General features: G+C 43.8%; 2 protein-coding genes across 4 annotated transcripts; both read right to left on the bottom strand.

Annotated features, from left to right (window-relative positions):
- Positions 1–452: 452 nt before the first annotated feature.
- ubap2a (ubiquitin associated protein 2a) lies at positions 453–16072 on the bottom strand. Of its 3 annotated transcripts, XM_080495896.1 has the most exons (28): positions 15980–16072; positions 14169–14308; positions 13817–13894; positions 12188–12298; positions 9877–10039; positions 9710–9790; positions 9557–9620; positions 8738–8835; positions 8587–8645; positions 8422–8492; positions 8108–8270; positions 7738–8008; positions 7288–7592; positions 6879–7105; positions 6489–6774; positions 5842–5881; positions 5573–5747; positions 5298–5349; positions 2785–3100; positions 2559–2650; positions 2404–2454; positions 2212–2305; positions 2041–2133; positions 1717–1944; positions 1529–1633; positions 1374–1441; positions 1079–1270; positions 453–667 (listed from the first exon to the last, which is right to left on the bottom strand). In XM_080495896.1, the coding sequence occupies exons 2-28, from the start codon at positions 14262–14264 to the stop codon at positions 572–574; spliced, it is 3675 nt and encodes a 1224-aa protein (XP_080352022.1). In that variant the 5' UTR covers positions 14265–14308; positions 15980–16072; the 3' UTR covers positions 453–571. The 3 variants fall into 3 exon arrangements, with proteins under 3 accessions (XP_080352022.1, XP_080352021.1, XP_080352020.1); XM_080495895.1 differs by having other exon boundaries at positions 1079–1255; positions 1717–2133; XM_080495894.1 differs by having other exon boundaries at positions 1717–2133.
- A 326-nt stretch (positions 16073–16398) lies between these two features.
- Positions 16399–25177, bottom strand: dcaf12 (DDB1 and CUL4 associated factor 12). The gene is made up of 9 exons (XM_080495707.1): positions 24806–25177; positions 23089–23379; positions 21793–22071; positions 20666–20726; positions 20344–20537; positions 19714–19779; positions 19085–19247; positions 18544–18722; positions 16399–18401 (listed from the first exon to the last, which is right to left on the bottom strand). Exons 1-9 carry the CDS (start codon positions 24863–24865, stop codon positions 18243–18245), a joined length of 1452 nt encoding a protein of 483 aa, XP_080351833.1. The 5' UTR covers positions 24866–25177; the 3' UTR covers positions 16399–18242.
- Positions 25178–25185: the final 8 nt, after the last annotated feature.

Consider the following 25185-nt stretch of genomic DNA (forward strand, 5'->3'; position numbering starts at 1 on the left):
AATATAAAGATTCACAGATGTGGGAGACTGAAGTTACAAAAAACTTTTTTCTTGTAAAATAAAAAAAGGCCTTTGCCGTGAAAATGATGTGTATCATCTATGTACACCATTCTCAGCTCATGTATGCATACAAAAAAAAATAAAATCCACATCACAAGATGCTTGTGTTCAAGTATATTCATCACCTTCATCTCCATGATTTAGCATTCTCATCTTTCCACATTTTCTTTTTTGAAATAAAATGTCCTTCAAAATAAAAACAAAATGCAGAAAACCACATTTTATGTCCTACCAATACATATATACTGTATAAATACATACATAAATATATTTTACATACAACAGCCATAAATTTGAAAAGGGGGGGATATACAGAGCAAAGAGGAAGGGGGTGGTAGTGTGTGTTTTAGCTTGTGTTGAAAAATTGATTTTTTTTTTTTGTCCCTCTGTGATCTCGTCTGACCGATCCGCTGGTGTGGTGCTGTGTGTTGGTATCCGTCCATGCACACACACACGCACACGCACACACACACACACACACACACACAAAAACATCAATGACGCAGCCGTCTCAGTTGGCCCAGTAAGGGGAGCTGCCGTAGCTCGACTTGTTGACTTGGCTCTTCTGCTGCAGGCTGCTGGACTGGCCGCGCTGGCTCGGGCCACCCTGAAGAGACAGCCGACCAATCAACGCGTCAGTAACGACAAAAAAAGAAGGAAAAAAAAAAAGAAAACCCATCGATGTTTCTATAATTGTTAGACAATGAAGTACAACTCGGCGTTTCACAACTGATTGGAGAGGATAAAAAGTTAACACGTTCCAACCAAAAGTATGCAGAACGTGCATCTCGGACTTCACGATACGTGAAGCGTTGAAGCTGAGGCGCGACAGCAGCAGACGACCACAGTGGGTGCTACGACTCTGAGCTGAGAACAGGGAACTGAAGCTGCAGCTTGTACAGGCGAAAAACATTTGCCCGGCCTGATGAGTCACGATTTCTGCAGCCACGTTCAGATGGCAGAGTCATAATTTACTTACAAACAACAACGAACGACTCGGGACAGCTGAGTGCATTACCTGTCCATCCTGAGCTAGATGGTGGTGCAGCAGCTGTGAATGTGGTTGCTGGTGAGGCAGGATGTGGAGAAATGGAGCAGGTGCATAACCTCCAGGAGCTGCTCCAGGATTCAGAGGCCCTGGACCTCCCAGCGCTGATGGCAGGCTGAAGGGAGGCGGGGTCCCCGCATGGAAACCCTGCTTATCAAAAGACTGTGATTGGAGGAGATCGTCAAGACAGTTACGAAGCGAAGGACAGGAGAGCAGAGTGATCAGGAGCTGGAGATGTCGGGGGGGGGGGGGGGGGGGGCCTCACCTGGGTCTTATTGTAAACACTTCCACTGATGTCTGGCACACCGGAGTTACTGGACGTCACAGAGACACCTGGCAGAAGGAGACCAACATTTACTCTTTGCAATCTGAACCATATTCACAAAGCACATTTCAGTTTGAAGAAGCAGCTTTTCTTACCCTTCCCAGGCCCAGTAGCAGCAGATTTGGCTTGTGCCTGTGACGAGGAGTTGTACCCTTTACTGTATTCTACTCCCGCTGGCCCTGCAGTCAGCTCCTCGTACCCTGGAAACAAAAAAAAAAAAAGTAACTTTCAGGAATGAGACATCGAACGCCGGACCTCCGTTTCTGTCGCCGTCGTCACAAACCTGAGCTGAAGGCGTGCTGGCCGTAACCGCTGGGCTGCTGCTGCGTCTGCTGCTGGAATGGGCTCGCCGAGGGGTTTCCCAGACCCAAGCTCATGCTATGTTGTTTGGCCGAAGCTGGTCCCGGGCCTCCGGGAGGAACGAACATGGTGGGGCCGTACTGGAAGGCGGCGGCACTCGGTACAGCGCCGGGCACTCCGGCGTAGTAAGGCAGGCCTGTGTAGCTGTAGCCTGGAGGCAGAAAGGCCTGCTGACTGCTGTGGTGCTGCGGCTGGCCCTGGGGCTGAGGCTGGGCCTGAGGAGGCTGAGGCTGGGCCTGGTTCTGACCTTGGCTCTGAGCCTGGGGAGGCTGCGGGGCCGCGAGGCTCGTCGGCGGCGCCGGGGAGGTGGAGTCGTTCCTGCCAAACTTTGTGACTTCGCCTGACAAACAGAAGCGAGACCGTGTTGACGACGCTCACCGGATTGTAGACGTTTCCTGCTGCGGGCGACGTGCTCTACCTGAGTAAGGGTTGTTGGCGAGGCTCCCGTCTCGGCCAGACAGAGTCGCCGTGGGGCCGGGGAATGTGATTCCATAGTAATCCTGCAAAGAGGGCTAAATGAAGAGAAGGGGATCAGATGAGATGACAGAACACCTACAGGCCCGGATGCAGACCGCAGCCTTTCATAGCAAGACAAAGGAACCCAACCTACCATTGGCAGTCTGGATTGGAGCATGTGGAGGTCCTCATAGCCATAGATCTGCTGCGAGAACACAAGCAACAGGTTGCCGAGTTGCAGAATATTTCAAAACACGACAAACAGCTACCGATAAATCAAAGATTGTCCGTAGGTACGTCTTCACTTACGGGGTATGCGGGCAGCAGTCCCCCTGGACCCATAATATACTGGTTGGGCAGTAAGGGGGGCACTCCCTGGGACAGGTTGGGGGGCGCTTTACCTGCACACACAACAATACAGCAGCACGTCAATTTCAGATATTCAACACGCGCTGCAATCTGACGCGGAAGCTCATCGGCATTAGTGGAGGTGACCCCCCCCCCCTCGCACGTCCCACAATCTCAGCGTTTGTACCGGTGGAGGAGAGCAGGGCTGTGGTCCTTGGTGCGGAGAGGTTGGACGTGGCGGCGGCTCCATTGGAGCCAAGTCCCAGCATTGTGCTGGTGGCGGCCGTGACAGCAGAGTGAAGTCCGCTCGAGCCAGCGATGCCGCCCACTGTGCTGCTCATGTTGTTGCCCATGCTGGGCATGTTGGCCAGGTGGCTGATGCCGCTGCTACTGTTGCTGCTGTTGTGGGTCGAGTGGAGCTGCGAGGCTGTGGGTTGAGACGACGTGTAGGAGCCAGACGAGGGCGCCAAAGAGCTCACGTTGCTGCTGTCGCCACTGGTGTACTGAAGAGAGAGGGAATCAAAACAATTTCAAGCTGGACTGGAAGTCGGTCCAGATTTTAAATGTCAGCCTCTGCTATCTGTGGGGTTTTACACGGTGACACTAAGTACTGCGCCCATGAGACTGCAGAGAAAGCTCCACCTGTAGCCTTTTGACAAAACTGTTCCGTAAGTTTGGGATTCTTTCAAATTGGTGAAATTCAATTAATCTATTGTATGACAATGCAAAACACAATAAAAACTTTTTTTAAAAAGCCTTATGTTCAGGGCCCAAAAGCCGGCAGCGATGACTCAACAGACCTCAGAATGAACAAAGATGGCAGAGACCTATAACTATGGATTCAGACAATCTCTTTTAACATAACTTAGTTTCTGGCCAACAACTGATGTGGTCAAGACATTCGATGCACGTGAGAACAGGATGAATTGTAATCAATTGATGCATTTTATTTTCTCACTCTCCAAGTAGAATTTTTGTAGGCTTCTACTTCATTTCAGTGTTTGAATCATCATCCAACGACGTTAAAAGAAGTCGGAAGGAGTTAGTTAAAGAATCAAAGTTAGCTGAATAGTACTTCATAGGTCTGCAGCTTCAATGTTTCAGAAGTTGAAAAGAAAAAAATTGAAAAACTATGATTAGAGCCTGAATTATAATCTGTGTGATGACTAACAACTGAGCTGTAAAACAGTCAGGAAATACTAGCTTATGCTAGAAGTCACAAATTCACAAATCCACCTCCATTCTGTGATTTTTTTGTGGACACTTTTATCGGTAGACAAGAAATCATCTTTTGATTCAGTAGTTCCATTAAAAATAATTAAAATAAAAGGAAATCAAAAACTGGGAAAAAAAACTGCAGGATGAATGGAAAAAGATGAAAAATAAATTCCTAATTTGGCACCAAGACATGGCAGAAATCCGATTTCTAATAGAATAGTAACACAACAGAAATAATTCTAAAGGTAAATTTTCAGCAAATTAACCAATAAATTAATCCTAAATCACATAATATTCAGCAGTTTTTCTCTGTGAGAACATTTCAGAACACTTTAGAAGCCACACTGATTTCATTGGATATATTTATTTTAGCCAATCAATGTACGGTTCTCAACACATCTGAATGCTTGTTATTAATCTGACGAAACATAGTTTAGTCCCAGAGATGCTTGCTCATGCTTTCTCAGAAGTCCATCCTACATTAGTTTTTACAATGTAGATTGTTTGGAGGAACTATTAAAACGCTCATCTTTAAACAATCACATTCCTTGCTTTAAAAACTGCAGTTTCCAAACCTCTTCTGAACAGTTTGGATCCTCATGTTCTTGGTAATTACAGACCAAAGTAGTTTTTAAGACATATCGGTCTGCATGTAGGAATCACTGTAGAGAGACTTGCTCCAGTAAAGAACGTTAATGATTCCAGGTGTACCTTGGACATAAACAAGTCAGTGGTGCTTCTTGGTTGCTACTGGGTCGAAGTTCAGCTTTTTGACACAGGAGATCACTGTGCTCTTTCAAACAGACCGAGACACATGGCAGGTCTCTGGTCCTGTCTTCAAGGGGGTCAACTCCCATCTCACAGATCAACTATTTAAAGTATCGACACTTGTTCCCCAAGAAGCCATGGAATGGAGTGTGGTGTGCCTCGAGTCTTAATTTTAACCCCCCCCTCCTCCTACTTTTTTAATCTCCATCGACGGTTTCAAGTTTCACAGCTGTGCTGATGATACACACATGTACATTCTCACAACTGTGGATGACTTAAAACTCACTGTTGCGCATTTTCACTGTATTTTAGACATATAGTCATTTCATCTCACAATAGCGATTTAAAAAATCTACTATTTTCAGATTAAATCTCCTTTTCTCTGTTGGGTCCACTGGGAGCACTTCGATGCCCACTCTGACTGACACTTATTACAGCCTGGCCGCGGTGGTGTGAGCTCCTCTGCCTGCTCGTGTCGGGGCGGTCCCACAGGTTGTGTCATGGCAGCACGGACAGCTCCTGGTACGGACTGTCCCGGTGGTGGCGTTTCCACACTTGCTTCTTCTGTGCACAGCCACTTGATCGAGCGCCTAACCGAGTTTGTATGTGGGTGTGTGGGTGTCTGTACTTTGCTTTACAGAGCAGCTTACTTGTATATGTATCATTACGACAGGACAAGTACTCATGCTGGTGGCAGACCAAGCCGGTACTTACAGTGAGAGAGCTGGAGCCCAGAGCTGAAACCGAAGAATGACTGCTGGCGTGGCTGCAAAAGAGTGAAGTCAAAGCCCATCATCAGCCAGGATATAAAGAGAGATTGCAACTTAAAACCATCCCCTACTACCATATCACTCAAGAACAAGCTTCTTTGTGAAATTGCTTGTTGCAAGACATAAACGACAAAAAAAAGAGATTCCTCTGTTCTCTTCAGGGTTTAGGACAAAGAAGTTAATTATAGAATTGATCATTTCTCTATTTGCATGCGTCACCTGCTGAGTGAGTTGAGTGGACTTGCTGAGGGCAGGTCCTGTGCCAGGTTGGAAAGCGTGCTGGAGCTGTGTGCAGGCAGGGAGGAGGTGAGGTGAGACGAGGGTGCTGAGGCGCCATTGGTGCTTATGGACATCGACGGCGACTCTGGCTTTGGTGTGGAGGAAGCTGAGGAGGCTGGGAGAAGGAGGAGATGCCTCATGAGTGACAAAGGCGACGTACAAAATGAATGAATAATTTAACAAGCAAATAAGATGATCGGGGAACTCACTGTCTAGAGCTGCAGAGGTCCTTACACCGTTGAGACCATTCTGGACAGAAGAAAATACATTTGAAAATGTTCGTGAAAAATATTACCAGATCAATGGCCTAGTGTTGACAACACTTCAGCTGAGCTCAACATAGGCTTGCTACTATTCTTGGAAGTAAAAGTCTGAGTCACCGACTACATTTCAAAATAGTTTGATGATGTTTTCACAGCTCAGGCTAACCGTCGTGAGCTATAATGAGCTTTGACCTGAAAAAACACAAAAAGAGTTTATCGCTAAAGCAGAAAATGTGGGTCAATCTATGTGGCCATAAGCTGATGGTTTGGTCCCCTTTAACTGAATTTAGATGATCCCCAGCTCAAAAGGCCGGCTTCAAGGGTGAGATGAACAGTACAACAGTTGTTTTAATTAATGGCTGATATATTTATTTAAACCCACTAAATTAGCTGGTATATATTATAACATATGTGATTTGTGCTTTTATGTGAATTATTTTCATTTGTATATTTTGTTTCTTCTGTTTGCCTTTTCTTTGTTTTGTTTTTGTCCTGTTATTACTGTATTGCTCTTCCCGTGAAGCATCTGCACAGTTATTCCAACAACATGCATTACACATGCCATAAAAATAAAGTTGGATTAATTGACCTACCATCACTGGCCCCGTAGAATCTTTGTTCTGGGAAAAGCCCAGTCGTGCATGGGGAGGCATGGTCCCATCATAACCTCCCCCCACCGTGGAGAAGGGAGAAGAGGAGGGTACAGAAGAAGAAGTAGTTGAGGTTGTTGTAGAAGAGAGCGGGGGGTTGGTCGAGCTGGCTGTCCCCAAGGACGAGGGAGTGAGACTGGATAAAGCCACCGTGGACGTGTGATATACTGGCTCAGACGAGGAGAGAGGAGAAGGCAGGGCCACGGAGAGAGGGCTGCCCAATGAGTCACTGCAACACACCGCAAGGAAGATAGGAACACAGGTGAAGTTTTCTGTTCGATCAAGTCAGCTGAGAGAAGATACATCATTTTAATTCTCGTGACAGGAACATACCTGAGCGGTTTGGAGTACAGGCTCGTTTGGCTCTGAGCTCCTGTTCCTGGAGCAGGTGGTGCCGGCGCCGGTGCTGGCGTCGACTCCCGCGATGCGGCACTCGCACAACTGTCCACAACTCCAAACTCCGGCAACGCCGACTCCGAGCCAAAGTCTAAAGCTCCAAACTGGAGGTTCAGCCCAGGGACGTCAGCCGAGCCTGGCATCTCCACTGCAGTGGAGGGGATCTGCAGGAAAATGCTCAACTTCAGCATCGGGTGTTCCAACAACATACCAGGAAAAAAAAACAGAAGTAACAACCACAAAAACGTATATACCTTTCACACCAAATGATGGTGACTTACACTTTCAAACGCTTCAAGTATTCAAACACTCATCTGAGTTGGAGTCGCAGCCATATGTTCCTCACCTTGGATGACGGAGGTATCCTTCGTTTCTGGCCTTTGAGCTGTGCCCGTTGTTGCTGCGGTGTGTTGCTGCCCGGAGGGTCCAGCCCTGCACTGGGGGGAGGAGGTTTTGCGCCAGCAGCAGCCATCACCGGGCCCGTCTGTGCTGATGAGATGGCATGAGGGGGAGCAGGCGAGGCTGACGCAGAGAGTGCTTGCTGCTGCGATGGGGGACTCGGCTGGCGAGCAAGTGGTAAGGAGGGGCCGGCGTGCCTCTGAACCAACTGGCTCAGCACCAGAGAAGGCTCTGGCTGCAGGCCAAACTCACCTGCGCAGACAAATACATGGGTGGTACACAGATGATAAATGACTTCATGTATATATCCTATAAATACACGTGCTTAGATACTGAAAACAGCCACAGTTCTGTGGACAGATATGCAAGGAAGACTGGACTTCACGTGAAAACGTACGATTGAATTGCGAGGACAGCGAGGTGGTGTTTGATTCTGAAGCCTTCATATCCCAACTCGAAGAGGAGGGGGGAGGTACGGATGCTCCCAGGCCCGGCAGGCGGCCAATGGCGGCGTTACTTCCTTGGGTGCTGACAGGAGGAGCAGCCTGCGATGACGGCAGCGGACCCAAACCGGGACCCTTCAGCTGCTCCAGTATCTGAGCTCCAGCGCTGGGCTGAGCCCTTTTGGTTTGGCCCAAATCCCCAAAGCCAGCGCCCAGGACTGATGACTGACACAGAGAGAGAGAGAGATTCATCAATCTTCATTTCTTTTGCATATGCGATAGATGATAAAGATAGATGAAAAGACAGGCAGAGTGTGTTCGTACCAGAGCAGCATGCGCATAGCTTGTGCTACTGGTGGCATTGCGACTGAGGGGCGACTGCTGGTGATGGTGAGAGTTGGTGAAGACCAGACTCTGAGGTGAAGAGGAGGAAGGCGGTTCTCTGCCTCCAACCACAGGTTTCTGCAGCAGAGACGCAAGGTCCAGACTAACAAAGAAACCGTAGTTAACAAATGTCAATAAAAAAAAAAAAAACACTTCTTCAACACTGTAAAAAAAAAAAAAGATTGCAACGCTCGTCAGTACATTTGGAAATATATGAATTATGGGAGTTGCTTCTTCCCTATTGAGGTTGTTACCTTTGTCCAGGTGTGATGTGATTCTCAGCAGCAGGAGCACATGAGGAGGTGAACACTTTGGTCTCCGAGAGCTGCAGAAACACGTAAAGACAAATGAGGCACATCTGCTGCACCCAAAACATTTATAACTGTGACTAAGACTGTTTTGTTGTGGTTTCAACTCACACTGACATCCTCACTCCAGTCCTCGGGAGCCCAGTCTTCCAGAGTACTCCTCCAGGCAACTAGACAACCACCAGTGATGAGTGACAAAACTCCGGCTCCCACTGAATAAGTAAACAAGACGGGAGCTGCATGTGTGCACGCGACAACTCACCGGTCCCATCTGTGCTGTTGTTGGTCGCCGTATCCCAAACTTCTGCCTGCGTGGTCCCTGTTCCAGCCTCTGAGGTATAGTCAGCAGGATTGAAGGTCCTGATAAGGATTCAAAGAGGGCTGCAATCAGTTATTCAGATATTTACTGGAAAGTGCAGCTGCCATTAAGTGAGACCAGGCACAGTGTTGACAGTTTTAGGCAAGTCCTAATGTTTTCTTATGCTGCACAATAAGTGTCGATTAGGCTCCTTCCTTTGGCAGACGCCGTCAGAGCGAGTCATTGTAACCGGCATCATAGATTTCACTCGTTTTTACGCTGGATGTCCCGATTTTTTTGGAAACAGTGACTTCCACTTTACCTCATTTGGGCCAATTAAAACACTTGGAAGTCTTTATGACAGTTTTAAGTGTAAATTATTATCTTATCTGCACGGAGAGACATTTTAAGGATATATTTCGGAAAAGGTTGCCATCCCAATAAGTAAGACAGATGATAATTTAGAAAACAGATTCACAATAAGGCTACAAAAACATACTTCCGGTGTTTTCACAACCACCTTTGTTTAGTTGCTATGGAAACAAAGAACAATATCTTGCACGTTTCCTTCCAGGCTCCTCCTTTTAAAAATATTTGTTGAAACTTGAGTGCGTATTCTGTTAAATGTGACTGACATATTAATAAGTTGCATATTATTAGTTCCATTTATGAAAGACATAACTGGCATTAATTTGAAAACTGAAATAACACTCCGTACATGAAAATAAACACATTAACCTAATCCTGAAACTTGCGTATTGTGGATGTGTGCCAAACACTTACCCCATGCCCTGGGCTGAGAACCTGCTCCCTATTGGCGCTCTGCCCCGACCTCGAACTCCAGATCCTGTGTTGCATTCAAACAACAGTGAGCAACATATACCCCCAAGGGTTCAATGTACCGAGATCCCTTTGAGAAAATGGGCATCAGCTCACCTCTTCCACCTTTCACCCTTCGGCCGCGATCCGAACTTCTGTCCACTGGTGTCACCTCCACGCCATTTTCTTCCGGACGGGCTGTATGAGTCAAAGCGTGATGCTATGGAACTGGGCAGCAGGCTGTGAACTCCATACGAATGCATGCGAAGGGTAAGACTCCTCACCTTGTCGGCTCCGGCTGGCCCCCTTGCCTTTGCGATTGGCGGTGGGACGACCCTTGCTCGCCTCCCTCTCTCCCTTCTTCTCCCGATTCTCTTTGTTCTCTTTGCCTTCCGACGGACCTTCCTTTATCAGTGGTTTCTTCTTCCCAACCGTTTCCCATGAGGTCTAGGTGCAAAGACATGATATGCAAAGATATGACAAATTTGCAACAATGTGAATGTAAAACAATGAATTTCTGAACTAGAAAGTTTATGACTTTAGAGCTGTCTCGAGGTCGATTCTGTTGAACAATTCAAATCTCAAAAAGGTGAAAGACTACTTGAAAGACGTTGATGGCTGAGAACGGCTATGCAGGTTGATGTTAATTTTGCCAGACCTCCCGAGATGGCTGTTGAAAAGGGAGATCTGTATTCCTAATGGGCTTCTTGCAGTCAAATTGAGTTTGAAATGCGTTTGTCTACACTCTTCCTTGAACACAAACAACTCAAAATAAAAATAAGCAAGCATCAAGGACTGACAATATTATTTTCTGGTGATCAAATCAGCTTTAATAGTGAAAAGAAAATCTTTATGCAAGTGTGTGGAGGCATTGTTTCTTGTGGTATCAGGTGATTACAGCATTTGGCTCAAGAGGTTTAAAAGAAACCACACAGAATAGAACAAGACACCATAAACACAGTGCTCCATGCAGCTATTTTTGACCAACTTCTGTACTGAAGGATTCAGTATGTGTTACATAAGAAAAACAAATAGAAAAGACAGGATTGTAAATGGCCTACCTTGAGACCAGGACAAAAAAAAAAAACGTTTACAAAATAAACTAGTGTGTTGATTACGCAATAGCCCACTCTCCTCTGCTACACCCATTCTTACTGTACAAAAAAAAAAAAAAATGAAGTTGGAAAACGCGACGAAGACTCTAAACCTTAAATGTATACAGCAGTACAGTAAGAGCAGGTGAAATAGTAGAGTCCAGTGTTTACTATTGGAGTAAAGTCTTGCCAAGATATACCAGCCATTTCCTATTTTTGGACATCCATGAAACGACAGCACGGGTCGCCATCTGGCCAGTTGCCCTCGCCTACAGCCTCCCCTCTCCATCTGTGCTGGCTGGTATGTTTCAGAAATGCCTGGACGTGCATTTGCCCTGGTGACAACACTCAAGTGTTTGCCAGACCTCATTTGACTTTGGTGGAAAAGTGTGTGTGGGGGGAAAATTTTTTACAATTGCACGTCTTTATAGCAGGCCAAGAGGGCCTGATATTACAAGAGGCAAGAAGTCAACAGGCTAAAGGACAACACTGAAACTCCACGTGCAGAGAATCACCAAGTTCTAAATGTTGTTCTCTACAACACTTTGCACATTTACAAATTAAATAAATACACGCGACAAAATGTATTTTCAGTTCGATTCTTTGCCCTTTAAAAAGGACACGTATCCTGGCAGCTGTCTACAAAGTCTGCAACGTCTCTCTATTTTCCAGTCATGCGGATATTTGACAGCGAAGAAATAACAAGGTTAATGAAAACAGCTGCCTCAAATAGAGTGCGATGACTTATATTTTGCTTTAGGCCAGCACAAACATGAAGGAGGAACAAGTGGCCGCTTTCACGACACAGAAGGGACGTCCAGCTCGGGTTGAGTTTGAGTGGAGTCGTAAAATATCAGAATAATATCCCTTAGATACAACAATTCCAAATGTGACCCACTGTTATTGTGCAAAGAGGTGCGAGCACATCTGGAACAGGGGTCTGCAAACTTTATGACCAAAAGAGACGTTTTTTGTAAGTTTCCACCAAATTGGATTTAACTGGAGCCGTAAAATGTTTAACCTCTAAAATGAGGCCACGCCAGCTCTTAATGTTTCATATAGATTTCTGATATATGAATGTGTCTCATGATGCACTTTTGAAGTTTCAATTGCAATTTAGGATGGTAACCATGGCATTACATTTTTAGCTGATTTTAGAGGTTTTAACCTCCCTTTTCTGTTTGTTTTTTATTTAGACAATGTGACATTTTAGCAGTTTGAATCATTTGAGCTCTTTTTTAAGCTGTTTTCATCAAATAGAAGAGTGCATACTGTTCAGCATCACAGATGCAGACAATGACAGAAAACCACATAGAAATCATTTCGGTTTTTTTATTTTTCAGTTTGGCCACTGTCACTTCCATAATATTTCTCATATTTATATTTCCCCAAGGATAAAAAGACACTCTTCTTTGACGCTTCAGGTCCTGTTGTGTCTCTCATGCGTCTATACATTGAATGGACGCATTCGATGGATGAAATACCACAGGCTGTCATTTACCATGTCCGAGGTGCTCTCCAGAAGGAAATTGATGGCTCTGCTAACATCCTCATTGCAGTCATGGAGTGCCACCATGCACTCGTCCTGATTCTTCCCTGTCACTTCCATCAGCTGGCGGAGTAAAAAGATGCATGTTAGACATGTACATGGGTTCACCAGGATTAGGTATTTTAAAACGACAGGGATGCAGCTATGAAATAATGTGACACCATGTCTGGATCGTCCAAATACTGACAGCGACTTAAAAGCTTCTGTGGTCTCTTTTATGTCTGCCTTTGTACAATCAAAGAGCTCTCTGAAATAGCAGAATAATATGAAACAAGGTGCTCACAAATACCTTACTATCTTTTCGTTGAAAGAAAGTGACACAAAATCAATCCTGATGCCGAGAGGCTCCTTTAAGCTTGGAACGCTAACTGTTAGATGGAATAAATCCATATTGATATTATCAGGTAGTAAGTGATTTAGAATTTAACAATTGTATGAACTTTCTGAAAAGAGGTGAGTGCTCTCTGCAATCAGACAGAAGTGGGCCCCAAAATCATGTCATACAATGTGCGACCAGCTTATCAGTATCAGTAGGCTTTTATGTTTCATTTTGTTGCGCTGAAGTCACGCTGAATCCACCCAGACAGATTAACAAAGCCTTAACAAAGCTTGGACTTTGTTGTCGGTCGCTGCTGCAGTTTGTCAGTTAATGCCACGATCATGTGCTTGCTGGATGGTACATTCTGACTTCAAAGTTAATTTTTCAGACTTTCAATAACACGGTGGAAACATGCTATGAAACTGCATTATGTCAGACTGTATAAACAGGAGGCCGACATCAGGAGCTTGACACTCTGTTGAGAACATTTATTAGAAGAGAAACTGCTTCAAATCAGACTATGAAGTTCTAAGGACCTGAAAAACTTATTGGGTGTCCCAAGAGGAAAATACATGGTCCTCCAGTTGTAATATATAAATTACACACTCAGACATCTCTCTTACATAATATTCTGTACCGAGCATTTGCCTATGGTCCATTACCGTGTTCAGCGAACCACTTGGCAGAGAGAAGGATCAAGGACCTATTCAGGGGTGTGGACTAAAAATGTTCCTCCAAATGGGAGTTCTGGCAACAAAATGCTGAACCCTTCCTCGCAACAAAAACTCAGCGACTGGAAAGAATTGAATGGGTAACGCAGCAAAAAGGGTCTTTATCTGCATTCCAGTTGTCTTCTAAATTGAAAAGCATTGCACTCTATCAAGTTAACTACAACATTGTAAACACGCACTATAAAAATAAAACTGCTATTAAGCAGTACTAAAACAATATTTGTACTGCATATTCCGAACAGTAATATTGTAATCTCAACTAGAATTCCTGGGATTTCTCCAAGTTGTGTGGAATTTTAACCTGAAAACGTTTTTATTTTGTTTGCTTTTGAACAACTTCTGCTCCTGAAGAAAGAATGACTTGGAATCCTGAGTTACAAAAACTGAAACAAACTTCTAGAATTACTGAAAAACGCATCTCGTCTAAAAACAGCAGCCATGAGCTTTGGATGCCTTAAATTTACAATATCTGCCTCACTGTCTGATGGAATAGGTAAATATCTTGCTTTGATTGATTTGTCTGCTTCTTACCTGGTTAACTTTATCCTCGAAGTCAGAATCATTCTTGTCATAGATCACCTGGGCAAGTCGGATCTGTTCAGCAGTGGCCTGCGACACAGAGACAATAAGACAACTTTAAACCTTAAGTCAACAAGAAAAAGGAATATAGGTAAATGTTAGCTTGAGTAAATAACAGAGGCACTTACACTTAGTAAATGCCTCCAATTGCAAATGTGTCTTACAGTTACTTAAAATGCGTACGATGGTTGTGTTAGCAAGTGTCGTAATATGAAATTTGGCCTTTATATTAAAAACGTGTCAGGTTGAGATGAATGCAGGCTCAGGAAACATTCGTCATGCAGATGCGGTTGGAGTTGCTCACCTGTATCTGTTTTTGTGGTTGTGATGTGTGAGTGACAGCTGGCAGCGCTTTCTCCCGAGGGCCCCGGGCCTTGTCGCTGCCCAGCGAGCTCATCATATACAGTATATACAAAACTCTGTATGTACAAAATAGAAAAAAATCTGCAAGAGAAAGAGAGGGGAAAAAAGAAAGTGACATCAACAATGAGCTGTATAAACCAAGACTTTAGCTTCTGAGAGTGATGAGAAGTAGTTAAGAGTTTAATACAAGAAATATGGGTTGTGACCACAGCTAAGCCTCATTGCACAATTATGAATACTGGCCTTATGAAGACTGTAAGACACACAGTTGGCTCAGTGATGCAACAGCTTTGCTGAAAAACTGGGTCAAGGAGGGAATGCAACCCAGTGTCCTCTTACAAACAGTACTTTGGTATGTGTGCAAGCAGAAGAAAAAACACTACACACCCTCACCCCAGATCCCCTCGACTTGCTAAACAGTATCAAAGCAATGAAAGCTTCCTCGCACTTCATAGGTAAAAACCATGAATTTATTTCTGGTAATAAACAAGTCTTTTGTAGTGACATTGCAACCACATATGAAATGAACAAATATTAAAAACACATCTGTCACAACATGTCCTTCATAACCTGCAAAACACATGCACACAATCAGCCATGGACTTCAGTTTGAGCCTGACAGTTTGGGCTATGGTGTCCATCACTAAAATAACTGGATCTATCCCCACTGACCCATTTATGTTATGTCAGAGAACAATAGCAATCCAGATTACTGTGTCTGAGTGACGCTGGCACGTACAAAGCGGCCATTGGCTGCAAGACTGAACAAAGATAATGCACAAGGACGAGGATGCCTTTTTCATATAAAAGAAAAAACGCAAAAAATAATAATAAATAATAACTACGGTTGATGATCCCCAGAAATAGTCATCGGTTATTAGCAATAAATAAAATCTTCATAATAGAGTGCAATGTCAAGTATGGACAAGCTCAGACATAAACAATAACAAAACAATCATTCAGAGTCCGCACGTCTCAAACGGCACACTTATTGTGGGCATTTTAATAACGAGCGCACACACATTATAAGGTCACTTCAGCCTTGTTACAGCTGACTGGCCAGTTATAGGTCACAGATTATTGTAGCACTGGATGAGCGTTGTTTTGAAGCTAATGTTAGCCCGTTACTCGTTTCTTCTGCCGCTCAGAAACAACCGACGCTCATTAACATCTCCCGAAAACAAATCAAGAGTTCCGCGGTGCCTCGACTCGACACTGACCGACTTTGTGCTGAAGGTGTACTACGGGGCCCCTTTGTCCTCGGCTAGCACCGACCGGAGTTAGCCACCGACATGCTAACTGACATCGATGCTGAACAAACGATGCGGGGGGAGCGCAGCTAGCAGCGATGCTAATCTAAATCTGCTCACAGTCCTCCGCTAAACAGCCTCGCAGTGAGTCTTAGCGGGGTATTTTAAGGTCCGAGCAGTTATTTAACGGCAGCGCCCGTTACATCAGACGTGCCGTCGACACAGGAACCCCGGGACGGACCGCTAACAACAAAAGGTGTCTGAAATGTAGAGAGGCCTCGCGAGCGGAGCACAATCCCATCCCGACATTGCTCGCCGGGAAACAAGACAACAGAAGAAGAAAAAAAAAATTGCGAAACACATCCTTCATCCGAGGTACCGAAACAAAGGAGCCCGCGACCAACTGCCTGGGCGACAACGCGAACAATCGCGGGGGTTTTGAAGGTGTCGAGATACGCAAAGTAAAAGTTTGAAAACGTAAGAAATTGTGTGTTTTTATTACCTGCTAACACGCTTCAGTCGGTCAGCAGCAGCAGACAGGGTGGTCACGTGACGCGCGCTGCCGTGGTGGATGGATGCTCTCCTCGAGTCTCCAGGTCACAGCTGAAGCTTTACAACACACACACACACACACACACACACACACACACACACACACACACACACACACACACACACACACACACACACACACACACGCACGCACGATCCCTGCCAAAATAGGATTTACAATGCCTTCTCGACACGTTTGTTTTACTGCCCGTGGTCATTAAAGGCGCACGCAGCTTCATCCGGACGACGATAATTTAATTGTGAGAAATAATTCAAACAGCAAACGTGACATGTTACATCAATATACATTTTATTTGTCTTATTGACTCTTTTCAAAGATTTGATACCCCCCCCCCCCCCCCCGTGAATATCTTACAATATTATCAGATTCAGTCATTTGTAAAAACATTCATGAGGTGTGTATAAAAAAACAGGGCTTCACCAAATAGACAGCTCAATCCACACACTTTCTCAGACATAAAAAGGTATCCAATTATCCCCATGTATTTTACACATACACTGCTATATATATATAAAATACACTTTAAAAGTGTTGTATTTTTGTTCAATTCAGGGTTGTAGTTGGGATTTTTTTTTTTTTTTTAATTTTACATCTGTCATTAAACTCATGAAAACTGGAGAAAAGTTCCATGTAGAAAAGGAAAACTATGATCGCCTGTGGCAGTCTTTCACAGAAAGACACGAGGAAGGCCAACAACGTAACCTATACCTACCCTGCCTCTACCAAACAAAGAAAAAAAACGAATCCCTTATTCCTTGGTACAAAAGGAAAAGGGGAAGGGAGTACAGGAAGTTCTACAACTATGACAGCAAATGTATGTGCCTGCAGCGTTTATTTCCAGGGTAGAGTTCCAATATTCCTCATTAGTTCTTCTTGTAATCCGGATGGCTGAGAAGATCAAACAGAGCTACTGCAGATTCTCTCCCCAAGTCCCGTGGAGCAGTTCCAGTAACCGGAGGGGTCTTAACCCAGTCACTAAAGACTCCTATTAATGAGCACATCTGATGAATTTTAGGTACGACTCAAGCTTAGAAATCTTGATTTAGTTTTTCCTTTGGGAGCAGTGTTCAAGAGTAGGAGAGAACAATCTGCTGAAAGAGTTCTGGTCAAAAGGAACAAGAACAAAATCAAACTGGCAAAAAAAAAAACAACCAACAACTTCCCCGATACATCCTTCAAAAGAAGCAGTTATAAACACTCCTTACCCACAAAAGTGACAGAAACAAGAAAAATAAATACAAATGAAGTCAATTTGAATATCAGCAGGTTACGCCTGTCAAATCACACAGTCAAAAAAAAAAAAAAAAAGCATTTCTTTTGGATTAATCAGAGCAGAATTACAACACTGCATTTATCAAGCTTAACGTGTCTCCTTTACATCATCTCAGTGAAGATCGAATGACCTTAACGTCCCGTTTTGATTGGCTTCTTTGTTTTACTTCTGGCGAAAGAAGTAGTTCTGCGATTGTTGCCGGCTGTCCCAACCAGTAAATGTTCCCCATCAAATGCAGAACTGCACTCAAGATCAGTCTCTGAAAATTGTCTCTCTGGTCTTTCTTCCCCCGTTCTTCTCCTTTACTGCCCGTCCTTTATAGTGAGACAATGAAAATGAACTTTTGGGAGAAAACTCCACAAGGTTTTTTTTTTTTGTTTTGTTTTTTTTCCACAAAGACACCGTTATTCATCACAGAGGAAGCAGCATTAGACACTATCCTTACATTAAAAAACAAGCCAGCAAAACACCACAGCCTAATCCCTGCAGGTTAAATGAAAAATGTCTTACAAAGGTGATAACATGTAGGACTTCATTTTCTGATGGTATTTAAAAAAAAACAAAAAAAAAACAATAACTTCCTCGGTGGCAGACTTTGCAGCTCTTAAGAAATAATTGGTTAATTGTTTGTACATTTTTATATATGTATATATCAACTGGGAGGAAAAAGTAGAATGGATGAGAAAATATTGTGTATTTATGGACACAAATATACACAACAGCAATATTGCAAGCCGTGATGGAAAGATCATGCTCCTGAGTCCATGAGTGAGCAAAACAGAGTGAGGTTCAGTGACCAAAAGGGGGACGACGGTGACATGTTCAAGAACCTGAAGAAAGAGAGAAATGGGAGGTGGGTGGGGCTGTATCAGACAGCCATGAAGTGACAAGAGCGATGGAGGTGGTGGGAAGAAAAAGCTAGCTCCACAGTCCCGCGTAGTTTCCATGCAGGCCCGAGCAGAGTGGTCCGCCTGCTACGAACAGTTTGGTGCCAGAGTCATCGTAGCAGTGGGTGTACACCGCGTTGGGGAAGGAATGAATGTCCGAGAAGTAACTCCTCCACGTCTCGTCGTGATTCTGAAAGCAAGGCAAAGTAAGGAAATGTCAGGAGATAAAAAAAAAAAAATCCAACACATTTATCAACATTTTTGAAAGGCTGTGTTGCAACAGCAGCGTTAACATTCACAACACGCTCATGAAGAACAGAAACACTTTATACCAGCCAGCCTTTCCCTGTCGTGAGCTTGAGGATGCCATCTCCAGGACACTTCCGATACACTCCGGATGGATTAAAAGGATTTTCCAGGAACCTCTGAGCCCGGATGTCGTAGAAGAGAAGAGAACCAAGGCCGGTGCCCACCGTCACAATGTGCTCATAGAAACTCACCGAGCGGATCCCTGCACAGGCAGACACACGCGTCAATGTAAAGATACTCACGAGTAAATCTCAGCCATGTCCTTTGTGCATTTTAACTCCCAAACATTAATCCTTTGAGGATCATCATACACAGACCCCTGAGCCTTACAGTACCCTAAACACACACACAGCAGTTAGTATTGTCAGTATAAGTTCATCATCACATTGTGTGAGGTAAATGCTATAAAATACCAAGAACACACGATGTCAAAATTGATTATTTAAACCATAAAAAAACCCAAAGTGAATACTCCATGTTCTCGCTTTACTTAGATACAGGTGCTTTAGGTACTTCTGTCAGCATTAGTCTCATCAAGTTGTATGAAGTTTCTAGGTCACTTACCACTGCCCCTCTCTCTGGAATTAACAGACTTGATGCTGTGTGTTGGCTGGCGTGGATCCAGAAAGGAAACGTGGGCCTGAGAACCCACAGCGTACACTGACCAGTCCTGTCCGTAGGCCAGACACACATTCTCTTTGCAATGAGGCAGCTTGGTGGACAGTATCTGGTGGGAGGGACACACGAGGTTGGAAGAGGGAGCTTCTTCACGGGAAACCTTGAAGAAATGTTTCTTTTTTTGTGTTAGAAAAATGAAAAGCCTGACTGATGTAGGGGAACCTATTATGAATACCTCGACAATAGAGTGACATTAAAAGAGGAACACGGAATAAAGGAATAATGAAGGGCTACTACTTTTATGGTGGAAAACTTAAAGACTGAATTGGCAATGCATAGAATTGGAACAGTCGGTGTCTATTCATCATCTCCAATTTACAGGGGCCTCTTCAGCAAGTCATTACAACTCGCACTGTGGACTTGACGAGTTTTTACTATGTCGGCCCTTCCTGCAGTAAACGAGAACTACGCTCAAGGTCAAGACTCAACCCAATGTACCACCGGGGGGGGGGGGGGGGGGGGGCCCTGCAAAGAATTTAAATACCCACAGGAGAAAATCCATCTCTGTATTGTACCTTGCACAAGTTGTGCTCTGCTTTCCACAGGTGGAAATAGCCATCCAAGGAAACGGCACCCAGTTCCTGAAAAGGCAAAGAGTGAAAACCAAGATATGAATGTAATGCAATTTCACCTACGTCTCAAAAGACACAATCTGGTAAGACAACAGTCGTCTAGAGCTCTTTCACTATCCACATTACCTGTTGACAGGTAAATAAAGAGTGCTGGTTTCAAACAATGCATCAAAAAGAAAGAAGACCTAAGCAACTTATTTATACTAAAAGAAGCCAATTAAATATCCAACGGTATTTATTCAGTTACATAGTTAAATAAAGGAAGAATGAAGATAAGATATATATATATGTTCTCTATATGTCTCTATGAAACCCTCAGTCAATATCATAAAGACATTGTGGTGATGGAACAAAGGATGAATCCACATTTGATGTCTATAAATTTAAACATGATAATGAAACCACGAATGTGATTTCCAATAACAGGTGAAGAATTTGGTTGTAGTTGAGTATGTAACCACAGCAGGAGAAAATGTATGTTACATAGATATGACACTACGACATGATGCATTTTCCCCAATATCAGCTCTTTCAACTATTTTGGTAGAGACACAACCTGAGCTTGAGACTCACCTTGTGGTTGTTGTTGAAGGCCAGAGCACGGACTTTACAGTTGTATGGGTTGGTGTATTCCTTGGGGATGTCCTTGAGGGCACGGTGGGAGATGTGAGCGTACGACGGTACCGTCTCCTCGTTTTGACTTTTCTCAGCCTGGCTCATCACTTCCTCCGTGACCTCCCACAGCCCCATGGAGCCATCTCTGGACCCTACAGAACAACAAGTAGAGTGTCAATCAATTGTAAATATATATTTACTTTGCAGAAAAGTGACACCCTTGTCATCACAGTATCGCTGTAATTTTCTGTTGTTTCAGCAACGCTCATGAAAAACGCACCAGAAACTGCCATTGTGTCACTGATCCATGCGATGGAGAATATCCAATCATTGTGACCATCCTGAAAAACAAATAGTTGATCAGTAAAGTTTGTGTGTCAATATGAATGCTGTACAGCCTGGCAAGACAATACTAATAAGTCATTATCAAGGTGAATATGAACAGTGGAATTTCAATCTTTCGTAATTGAAGGAAAAATTTTAAGAGAAAGTATCGAATCAGCATCTCAGCTAAAATATTTAACCATACAATGTTGACCAGTTGAGAATCATCAGAACCATTTCTGAGGAGGAATTACATGTTATAGACGACATTCAATTGAAATATAAAGTCTGTTTACTGTAATTTGACTTGAACAACAGCCATGTTAATAAACTTTTTGTCACTGATTCTGCCGCTCAAGCTAAAGTAACAGCACTGTTATGCTCGAACAGGACAACCCTGCTGTTTTCCCAATCAGAGCACACAGGCAGTAAACACAACAACACACACCTCTGAATCACATCCAGGGTAATCATGGGGCTTGAACTTTAACAAAAAAAACATTAAACAGTAGTATTGATGAACAGGGCCTTTATTTAACTTTCTCCTATAAGGCTGACTGGTTATTTCAAATGGGCTACAGGTTTGATCGTCTGCATCTCTCATGCAGTGGTGAACACTCAAACAATGTAAAATAGGTAAAAAAAAAATAATCTAATTATAATGTGTTTGAGAATAGAGTGATGAACACAAACCTGTGATTGAACCTCTAAACCAGCAGCCTTGTGTTGAAAACTACACTAGATCCAAACAGCAGGCATCAATGCCCTGCATGATGGGACTTCACCATTTTATTATCAGCATCAGCGCCCCTAAAAAAAAAAGCCCCTTTCCAAAGAGAAAAGCCTAGTTTGTACTGTGCCCTTTTCATCTCACAACGGCTGCATGAAGATTATATATTCAGGAGGGAGAAGTCCCCAAGTTTTGGGTTTTTTTTTTAAAACTCGTCCAAGAGTTTGCAGAGAAATAAGAGAAACCGAAGCCTCGAATCATGTAGATTCATTAATCAGGTTGAAAATCCAAGTTCATATGCAACACCATGGCCTCGAGATGTTATGAAATGTCAAGAAAACCAAGCATCTTACATCTCCTACACAAACGGGATCCAGTGTAGGCAGCTGGTAGATGGCCAGGCTGTTGGGGTTGTCGCCTCCGGTGGCGAGCAGAGTTCTTGAGGGGTTGAGCTCGATGGCGTGGATCCCACAGCCCTGCTGGTCGAGTCGTGCACGGGAGCCTCCGGTGGAGTGGTAATGTCGCCCTGCTACCACTGCACCTAAAGCCCCGGTGCCAGCGTCACGACACTCCCTGTCCTTCAGCATGGGAATGCGCGTTATCTGTCCCGTCAGGACATCAGCGACAAAAAGCTGGAGGTGAAAGAAGGACAAAAAAAAAAAAAAAAACAGTTAGATGCACAGACGGAAAATATCCATTGCGGGAAAAAAAATCTAAAATATTAATGAAAGCCAACTATAATAGTGTGAAGTCATTATTTCAAACACAAAATTAATCAACCTGATCTGAAGACTCCTGGTGGTCCACAAATTAGTTTGAGGCTAATCTAAAATGATTAAAGTAAAGCTTCAAATACAATCTGCACCATCCTAAACTTAAGCACCTGAACTCACATTTGCATTTCCTGACACTCAGACAAGAATATGCATCACTGCAAAGTAAAACTTTCTAAATACATACAGTCAAAATCTCAACACCCCTGCAAACATCTGTTATTTGTAAGCTCCTTAAAATGCTACGGTACTGACATCATAAATACTTCCTGGCCTGCTGGTCCAGTTTTGTCTTTTAACAGTGATTCTCCTTATAATGTTTTTGCAAAGGAATTAATTTTCCCACAACCATCAACTAAGTACAATCGAAAGACTAAACCGCAAAACATGTTTATTCCATACAAAATGTCTAATTTTTTTTCTTTTGAATGGCACATCTGTGGAACTCCCTCAAAGTGACTTTATCAAAAACAAAATCCTTTTAATTTCAACTATAATAATTTATACAATGGGATTCCTCCAGAAATGCTTCTAAACTGCTCCTAATCTTTGTCACAACATTATATATTAATGGCTGTAGAGATCAACAGGCAATAAAATGCAAAACTCCATGAGTATTTAAAGATTTTAATCCATCTCCAATACAACCCTATCAAATTCAGCATTAATGTTCTTACTTTTACCCTTTAATTAATTCTTCTGAGCATCAACACAAATTATATTTCTTGCTGGGAAAAGGAATTTCCCTCACGCATAGATTTGTGCCACTGCTACAGGGTTGGAAACCTCACCCCGCACTTCCATACCCTGAGAAATAATCATACGTGCTGCCTTACAAATTAAGAAGCTATTGGAATAGATGTCGGTGCGTCTCACCGTGTTGCACTTGGTCCCACACACCACCTGCCGGTGGTTGAGCCACTGCGAGGCGAACACCTTATTGAGTCGCTCCAGTGAGAACTCCTTCTCCTTGAGGATGCTGGGAAGCCTGCCAGCCGCGAAGCCCCGCAGGCTTCGCTGCAGCCGCAACTCGTGCTGCTGCTGAGGTCTGAACTCCCGCCCCCGGAGGGCACAGACCACGGAGTGCCTACTGCACCACCACTGCTGGGCATGACGCGATGAACAGGAAACACGACTCCGCTTGTGTGGCGCCTGACACCAGCCCAGCTGTGGAGGAAGCGAGCGAGAGCAAAGTCAAGCACCTACGAATTAACTGCGCCATAGAAAACACACACCTTCTGGTAATTGGCAAATAGAGTTACATCAAGTTAGAGGATTACATTTTTTTTTTTTTTAATCAAGCAAGTCCCAAATCAATAGTGTTCAACTGTCAGCTGAGGCATGTCTCACTCAATCCATGTCAGTCCAAACTATTGTGAATCATCAGTCTTCTTAAGACAAATTTCCTTTATGAAAATACACAAGGAGAAAAGTATTGATTTGTACACATCATTTCACCTTTGAAACAATTTCTTGCTTGTTAATGGAGAACAAAAATCAGCTTTGATATTTACATCAGGAACTCGTTTATTACATATTTTGGAAAATATGGGGAGCGTTATGCTTTAGAGATTATATCTTGCATTGTACAATATCTATAACCAAATGAGAGCTGAATATTTACACTGGACCAGAGAGGGGAAACATTATGTTTCCTCTAATTGTGAACACTATTCTTTGCAAATGAACCTGTGGTTTAGTGCTGATCCTTCTGAGGGCTTGGACGATTATATTACTTGATTGAATTGTGAACGATTGCAGTCACACAGGCTGTGGGATGTGAATAACACATGCAAATGAAAATTCTTGAAGTAGATGTTTCAGCTCATATCCAAAATGCCGTCCTTAGTTTGTGATTAAAGTCGATTTTTTTTCTGATAAGAGTAACACATGATTTTTTTTATTTGCTGTGAATATGGATGTGGTTGAGTTCAATTTGTTTATGTTATGGCAGCTTTACTGACACAGTGGTCATCCGAGTTTAGTGCATCAACAACCAAGATGTGTGTCATGTCATTGAAGCGGTATAAAACTGGCTGCACGTCAGCAAAAACTAATGATGAGTAACGCTGTCAGTCGATTCATGTCCACCTCATTCCCTTGGATCGATCAGTGGTAGCCTGTCTGGGTCAGGATCCAGCTAACGTTAGCTCGTCGTTAAACTGGAAACGGGTTTTAACAGGTGATAAACGGCACAGTTGTCGATTAACAAACTGATTATTGACGACCCAAGAGGCTATGCACATGTCAGTGTTGTTCAGCTCGCAACGACAATCTCATTTAAGTCTTATAACCGGTGGACAACAGATCCAGCGATAAGACGAGGTGGCTAATGTTAGCAGTAATGACAACGAATTACCGCCATGCTAACCACGGCCAGTATTGACATTCACATAAGAAAACACCGTTGTTGTTGTTTTTTTTTTGGTTACGTCGGTTTGTCTGGTGCATCTTGGACTCGTGTGATAAAATTGTTATCCTGTTCAAATGTCACAGACAATCTTCAATCGCCATATCTCATATCAGCCCGATCTGGCTCGCCCAAATGCTAGTTAGCATGTTAGCATTCCGAGCCGCACCGGTTTCCGCCTACCTGTTGTTGGTCCTTGGGCTCTCCTGCCTTCCTTTTCCTGCTAACTGTTTTTCTCGCCATAATCTGACACACACAGCTCCCTCACCCACATGGAGGGTAAAAGCGACGCTGGACACTGGATCATATAATGGCGATAAGCTATTTTGTTGCTTGGCCCTCCCTGGCAGCGTCCGACGACGAGGAAGGGCGATCACATACGGATGAGGTTGGCTTGTCCCAGACTCAGATTATCGTCAAAATTCCGATCGTTGTCTTCCTGTCTCGCCGGCCGAATAACGCGACTTGGCCCACACAGAGTGTGCAGTATCGCCCGAGTCAATAATAAAAGTCAGCGGGTTAACGCTTTCTCTTTTTTTCCCTGCCAAGTCGCGTCAGCAGCA

This window comes from Blennius ocellaris, assembly GCF_963422515.1.
Source record: "Blennius ocellaris genome assembly, chromosome: 4".
In the NCBI taxonomy this organism is placed as follows: domain Eukaryota; kingdom Metazoa; phylum Chordata; class Actinopteri; order Blenniiformes; family Blenniidae; genus Blennius; species Blennius ocellaris.